Source organism: Carya illinoinensis, chromosome 8 (assembly GCF_018687715.1).
Source record: "Carya illinoinensis cultivar Pawnee chromosome 8, C.illinoinensisPawnee_v1, whole genome shotgun sequence".
Lineage (NCBI taxonomy): Eukaryota > Viridiplantae > Streptophyta > Magnoliopsida > Fagales > Juglandaceae > Carya > Carya illinoinensis.
Genome location: NC_056759.1, coordinates 6558318 through 6565997, shown reverse-complemented (window position 1 = coordinate 6565997; position 7680 = coordinate 6558318). Strand labels below are relative to the sequence as shown.

The following is a 7680-nucleotide window of genomic DNA, read 5'->3' as shown; positions in this document are numbered from 1 at the left end:
AATCTCAGATTACCATCAAGATAAGCAAGCATTAAATATTATCAAAACTCCATAAATCGTCTTTGACATGCTAATTAGTAACAAGTACTCGAGAACTGGATCGAGTAAGAAAATTGTACATGATCCGGTTCCTAACAGTGAGTAATATCCATAATCCTCTGTTATTTTTTTCATGCTTTTTTTTTTTTTCTCTTTTTGGTGTTCGATGGAGGCTCAGTTCTGCGTAGTGAGGGCCAATAATGATTCTTTTCTCCGTTCTTCCTTGTACTCTTCTCTCTGAACTTCCTTTTTGTCGGCAATGTAGGCCTCTACCCAACGGTTGAATTCCTCGGTGCTCAATTCTTCCGGCGGGTACGAGGACGATCTCCTAGCCGGTTCTTCCCCGGACCTCACCAATTCCCGGCATATCCCCGTCTCTGTTCGCCGTAACTCTCGTTTAGTCGTCTCTAGAATACGTAGCTCGAGCTTCTCGGACTTAGCCCTCCGGTAACGCTTTTCCCGCAAAGCCTTCTCAGTGACTGGAGCAACTCTCTCTAGCGGAATTGGAGAGGCCGTACGCTCGGAGATTGAAGAAACTGTACCGTCATCGTGAGCCGGAGAGTTCGCATTGTCCGGGAACACGATGTGTTTATCATGGAAGGTCTCGGCTGGCGAAGAGTCGGTCTCCGGCTGCACCGGTAGCTCGTTACCGGCGGCTAACTTACTCCTAGGCTTGTTGTATCCGAGGAAGTCGTCGTAGATATAGGTCCTGGTCCCGTTTTCGCCGGAGAAAGCGTAGAGGATGAAAATAATCGCCATGACGAGAATGAAGACGTAGAAAGTGCAATCAAAGACGGCAATGAATCGCCGGAAAAACTCACAGGCTGTTTCTGCGGCGCCCGGAAGCCAAGCGGAGGACAGCGAAAGCACAAGCAGAGCAGCACAAAGTTTGACAATCCACTTGACCGTTCGCCACCGATTATACCTTCTCATGGCTTTGGATTTCTCAACCTTGACGAAGTCGATTTCGAACAAGGCCATTTTCTTAGAGAATGAAAGAAGACCGACAGTTTTAGCTAGTAATATATATATTTTGTGGAACAAAAAGAACGGCTTGGGAGAATATAAAGGGAAGTGATTAAAGGCTTCTCAGGTATGTATTTATAACGAGGAAGAGCTATATATGATTTTGTGGGCTTTCTGTTTGGAGGGAAGCACGAGGATTATGGAGGTATGGAACAGGAAAGATATCCAGGAGAAAACAGAGTGGGAGAAAGGGAAAGAAAGTGAGGGAAAACAAGGGGGACATGGAAAATGAGGGTGGAGGAGGGATAGCCCCTGAATATATATGCTTCCTATATGCTAGCTAATGGGAATTGGGATGGTTTCTGAAGGAATGTAGAGAGGAAATACTGAAGGCATAGGTGGAGATCTGCTGCCCCCTTTTTATAGAAGCTCTGAATAATTCATCCCCTGATTACTCTAGCACTTATTATTTCAAAAAAGAAATATGTTAACTACAAAAATGTCAAATAAAAATAATTTATAAATTGATTTGGTACATGGAATTCTGAGGTGGGGTAGGGAAAGGATCACAATGCAAAATGGAGTGAACCCCGACCGTACTACGAAGAGCAAGCGTGTGTGGGTAATAAGCGTCTAGAGAAGCGCTGGCTGCGGAGTGCAGAGTCCGGACAGAAGGACGACGGACACCAAGCGGCTGCTCCAGCGGGGCATTTTCGTTTTTTATTATTTCCTTAACTGTTTTATTATTTATTATTTTTATACGCTACGGCTATGCACCATATTTTTTTTAATTATATTTTTTAAAGCTAATTAAATTGTAAAAAATAGAATGTATGTTTTGTACACTAACTTTTCAGATAGAAATTTTTTAAAAAAGCAGATATACTACACAAATAAATATGATAGGTAGGATGAAGAGCAGCAAATTAAGGAAGGAGCAAGAGTGACCAATTATAAGGTGAAAAGGTCAAGTAAATCTGAACGGCCACAGTTGGGGTGGACTTGCATGCATGGGAATGTCGTGAGATTTGGGAGAAGTACGAAAGAAAAGAAAAGATCAATACATATCATCGGATGGTTGGGTTAAGAGAGCGTTAGGACGTGCTGTACTGTTTTTGGTCGTGGCCGGGGCTGATGAAACCCATAGACTCATTTGATCGATTCAAACAAAAAGCAAAACACAGACACCGCGGATCAAGTAAGGTAAGGTAAGGTAAGGTAAACGCGCCAAGAGAAAGTAAGAATCATGTCTGTTGTGACTGTACGTGAGGATCGCACGAACTGGTTGTGGCAAATGGATGGGGACTTTTCCACGTGCATCATCACCCTTCCTTAGTCCTGAACTGACACTACGTACGTACCAAAATAAATCTATTTTTTGTTTTTAATTTTTTAAGAAATTGCCCGAAAAGATTGTCTTCCTCGGCAGAATGAATCGCACTTTCCATCTCGGCTTTGTTCGGTACTACGAACGATTCACAGAGACCACGCGCGACGAACATTGAAGCCGTCGGACTCAGACACGCGAAATTGGTTGCTGCTCTTCCTCAAAGTGGGTCAATAATGTACGGACTTCAAAAAGTTTTTAAAAAGAATTGCACTAGACACATGTCCTGATTAAGTACAGCATACATGTCAACCAGCCAAAAATAAATTTCTGTAGCACTTATCTTTTTATTATTTTATTTTTCTTTCTTTTGAGCAAAGCCTGGCCCATATGTTATCTTCCAGTCGGTAGATGTTTCAAAACTTTTTTATCTATAAGGAGAAAAGTTTAATTGTAAATAAAATTACGCACAAATATATATATTAATATAATATAATTAGTTAAAAAATAAATTTTATTAAAAATAATATTAATTTAAATTTTAAATATAAAAAAATTAATATTGATTCACATATTAGTACTTTAATTTATATGTAATAAAACTTTTTTTCGATTCTTAATGTATAGCCCGCCTTTTGCTTAATTAATTATACTAAAGAATATATAAAAATAATATATATAATAAAATTTAATAATCATCACAATAACTCTTTTTTATATATATTTGGAGAGGAGAGTTTTGAATTCCAAATTTTTATTTTAGAAACTGAAAATTATGCCAATCAAACCATAAACTTTTATAAAAATAGTGAATTTTGTGTCTTTTGCAGCCACGTATGTATTGATGAGGGGTGGTAAATTAGGTCGAGGACAACCGAAAAGACGTCAACATGTTTGCCGTGTTCATCGCTTCTTCTTCCAGTATCCTAGTTCTTTTTCTTTTTTTTTTTTTTTTTTTTTGGGGGGGTTCATAATTGAAGGAAAGATTTTTTTATTATGGATTAGGAAAAGATGCTGTTTGATTGTTGAAATTCATAGGGTACTTTGGAAAAAAAGAGCCACAAATATTGGATGGGTCCCAGAAAAATAAAATAAAGAAAAGGTAATTAATTAATTATGCATCATCATAGATCTCTGGGATGTTATTAGACCGTCCTCTTTCGCAGCTAACACTTTCAAAAGATATTTTGATGATTATTATAATAGAAATGTTTTATTGGGACCAGAAGAATTTTGGGTGATCATGAATTGACAACAGAAGAAGAATTATTTGCAGTACTTGGCTATGATCAATGCAACTAATGTTCTCTTGAGGAAGACTGAAGGCGATGAAGGGACAAGATCAAATATATTTAAATTTTTTTATTTTATATTAAAAATAAATTTATAATTTAATATATTATATCAATTCATGTGATTTTATGATTTTATTTTTTTAGTTTAAATATGTGTCTCCTCTTAAACTCCCCAACCCCACCCGTAAAAAGAATCATTCATGGTGGTTCTGCCTTCTGGCACTTTTTAATGAAATAAAACAGCCTTAGTGTATAAAAAAATTATGAGAGAGAGAGAGAGAGAGAGAGAGAGAGAGAGAGAGAGAGAGAGAGAGAGAGAGAGAGAGAGAGAGAGAGAGAGAGATTAAAGTTTTAACTATGCATACATGCATCTTGGTTTTGGCTTGATCTGTTATACATCACCGCCTTGACTATATCTCTGTCTTTTTATCTCCTTTAATATTGTGTCTTTTTCTAATTTCCTTGAATATTGTATTAGTAGTTTTTCATTTGAAGTTACCTGACTAAATAGAAAATATTCTAGTGACAAACTAATTACATAAAAGAAATTCTATAAATTGATATAGTTTGATTTGTTCATCAGATCATTATAAATTTATTTTTATCATAAAGTAGATCTAACAGATTAGATAAAAGCATTTCAATTTATGTAATTCATTTTGCGGATGTAACACTCATCTACTAAATATATAGCCACTAGGGGTGAGCATCGGCCGGTCCGGACCGGCAAAACCGACCGGACCGGCATTGTTTGGACCGGACCGGACCGGACTGAATTGGGTCCGGTCCGGTCCGGTCCCATTTTTAAGGGACCGAAAAGATTCGGTCCGGTCCCGGTCGTCCGGGAGTTTTTCACCCCGGACCGGACCGAATAGAAATAAAAAAAAAATAAATATTATTTATATATATTATTTATATAATAGTATTAGCATATTACTAATATATATAATAGTATACTATATGTATATATATTAAATATATTACAATATAATTACATAAATATTAAAAAAAATGTCATTAAATATTAGCATATTATATAAATATATAGTTATCACTATTACTATTATTACATATAGTTATTAGTTATAGTATAGTTATTATTACATATATTTATTAGTTATAGTATTATTAGTAATAGACTAATAGTATTAGCATATTACTAATATATATATAATACTATATGTATATATATTAAATATATTACAATATAATTACATAAATATTAAAAAAAAATGTCATTAGATAAAATTTAAAAAAAAAAAAAAAAAAAAAAAAAAAAAGGTCAACCTTGGACCGACCGGACCGGTCCTGATGGAGTTCGGTCTGATCCAGGATTGGAAAACCCTGGACCGAATAGGTCCGGTCCGGTCCACAAAACCTCTCCGGACCGGACCGGACCGAACTCACCCCTGATAGCCACAATGTCTTAAAATCAATATTACAAATATCTTTTTGTTTATGAGCATGATTTTCCCTTTTATTTTCATGGACAAATTAGATTAATGAAATTAAAAAAAAAAAAAAAAAAAAGTATTTTTTAGGTGGATAAGATCTTGGGCTCGATACAAGCTTTTTTAGAGAAAAAAGCAAGGCTAACTAATCTTAATAAAGAAAAATAAAACAAAGTCTCTGCTGCTAAAGTGAACATTGATGTGTTACTCAAGTACTACCATACTCTGATTGACTATAATTAAAGTACCTCTATTATTAAGACTTGAGCTTGCTAAAAACAAACTAACAAGAGGTTGATCTGCATGTATCAAGTCACAAAAAAGATAAAAAGCTTTTAGTAACGGATAGCACCAAAAGAGTATGACGACCATGAATTGGATTGCTAAGCATGCAGTCAAATTTGTAGTAAATGTTCATATATGTTTATCTTCTTCGGACGAATGACTTCTATGATTTCCGTTTTTAGCTAAGTTTGCTCGCATTTATCTAAACGAAGTGAAGATTATCCTCATGAAACTAGCAGGGAAAAAAAGAAGGATATTTAAACACAAAAATGCTATAAATAACAGCTAATTACATGACCAATGAGTACTTGATCGACCCTTGGTCATGTATGTTCTCATCTTCCTTCTATTTCTTCTCCTTTTATCCAGGGGTAGTCATCATCATCTCTATAGATTTTTCTTGATGCACCCTGTAATGATTATTTGAGATGAATTACAGATCCTGATCATAACTTACTTGTGTTTGGGTATGCAGAGATGGTAACGGTGGAAGCAAAACTGGGTGAGAAGCGTAGGAAAACGTGGTCAGGGTAATTTTGTACCATCTCCGGAAACTGCAGGCGTGAGTGCAGGAATCTGGAGCGTGCACAACACGGGGGGGCTTGTCAGGCCCAATTCCCAGGATTTGCTTGCTCTGTTACTTCAAATGTTGGTCAAAGTTCTATGCAGTAAAGCCTGCTCTTCAGCTTCGAGTTCCATAATAAACTACTTTATTGGTGGTTGCAATAAGATTATTACTACGACTACTTCTGTGTAAATTAAGTGTAATCCTTTGCTATTAACCATTTCCCTCCATTTATCTCGACGGAAATTAATGTGAAGTGGGAAAAAAAGTAGAAGGAAACAAAAGAAAGCACAAGCCACAAAGGAAAAGAACAACAAATCTCTTCCAAGTTCCAATCCATCATTTGAGTCCTCCAAAATAAAGACAATCAATGTGAAGTTGATACCACCAGTAGCAGTCCACATCTAAAGTCACAAATAACCACCTTATACAAGACTTCACTACCTGTTAACCTAATAAACAAACCACTGGTAAAAGGGTAATTGCAGTAAAATGTCAATTCCAAAAAATCATGCAGCACCAGATGAGTGATAGAAGATTTCGATTGTATATTATGCTGCTGAACTTGATCAATATGTCTACTGAAGTTAGGTGAACCTCAGTTCAGGACGAGTGCGAAAAAAGATATTTTCAAGTTAAGAAGGATATGAATGACCAGGGTCCAGGGCAATATATATAGAACGGTGCTACAGGCACCGTTGGTGGCTCCCGCTGGGAGTCACCATTAGGCAAAAAAAATTTTTTGCATTTTTGATTTTTTTTTAAAATTATTTTTTAATACTTTTAAACATTTTAAAAAAATATAAATAAATTATAAAAAAATTATTTAATCATTAAGAAAAAGAAAAAAATTAAAAAAAAAATAAAATAGGGCCAGCGGTGGCCCCAGCAGGAGCCACCAGCGGTGGCCCTATCATTTTCCATATATATAACAACTGATTAAAGCACCAAGAGATCTATCATTCAATGCATCTTTCAGAAGTGACTTCTCCACTCCAACCAAAAATGTTTGGATATAAATGCATGCTTGGGAGAATATAATTCAAAAATGTATTCCTAATAAATAAACCTAGAATGAACAATGAGATGCAGAGATGTGGATCCTCAATTGGTCAGGGTTTTGTGAAATGTCCGTAACTGTGACTGACACAACAAAGGAGGGTAATGCAAGGATCTTATCACTTATCACGACAAATTCTGGGGCCTTGTAAAGCCGGCCTGTTAATTCATCCTGAGCAACGATACTACTGCTGTCACTGCCGCTTATGTCTTCCCCTCCCAAATTCCCAAAATGTCTGAAGAGAAAAGGCTTTCCTAACAAAAGCTGCATCTACTTAAAAAGGAAATAAAGAGAGGAAGTAATTGAGTCATGGGTAAAGTGAGGCCTTTGAAGTCCATGCCAAAATCATGTTCATGCTCTCTGAAGAATATAACTCAGATTTGAGAACAAAGAATTAGCTATTTCCAAAAGTTAATGAGAGGTTGAAACCGCATTGTAATGGAGTAACCTTCTTCTAATATCATCAGCATGTTCCATCTCTTAGTTGTGAAACAGCTTAATAAACGGACCATCGGATTGTACGAGAATAAAGATGACGAAGGAAACGACCCTAACAAAGATAACTGCAATTATTCATCGGCAAGACAAGAAAGTTAAAATGTAGTTCGACACCGTAGGTGAAACCCATACATTTCCACGAACAGATTATATGCAATTCATTCAGTACAGAACGGGTATCAACAATTCCTATT

General features: G+C 36.1%; 1 protein-coding gene and 1 pseudogene across 1 annotated transcript; one reads left to right on the top strand and one right to left on the bottom strand.

Moving 5' to 3' along the window:
- Positions 1-213: 213 nt before the first annotated feature.
- Positions 214-1020, bottom strand: LOC122318781. Its single transcript, XM_043136388.1, has one exon. The coding sequence runs from the start codon at positions 1018-1020 to the stop codon at positions 214-216; it is 807 nt and encodes a 268-aa protein (XP_042992322.1).
- Positions 1021-5701: 4681 nt separating this feature from the next.
- Positions 5702-6209, top strand: LOC122318212 (annotated as a pseudogene).
- The last annotated feature ends 1471 nt before the right edge of the window (positions 6210-7680 follow it).

Bases quoted from the DNA above. Each gene is read 5' to 3' on its own strand.
- LOC122318781 (XM_043136388.1), bottom strand. From the start codon at position 1,020: ATGGCCTTGTTCGAAATCGACTTCGTCAAGGTTGAGAAATCCAAAGCC.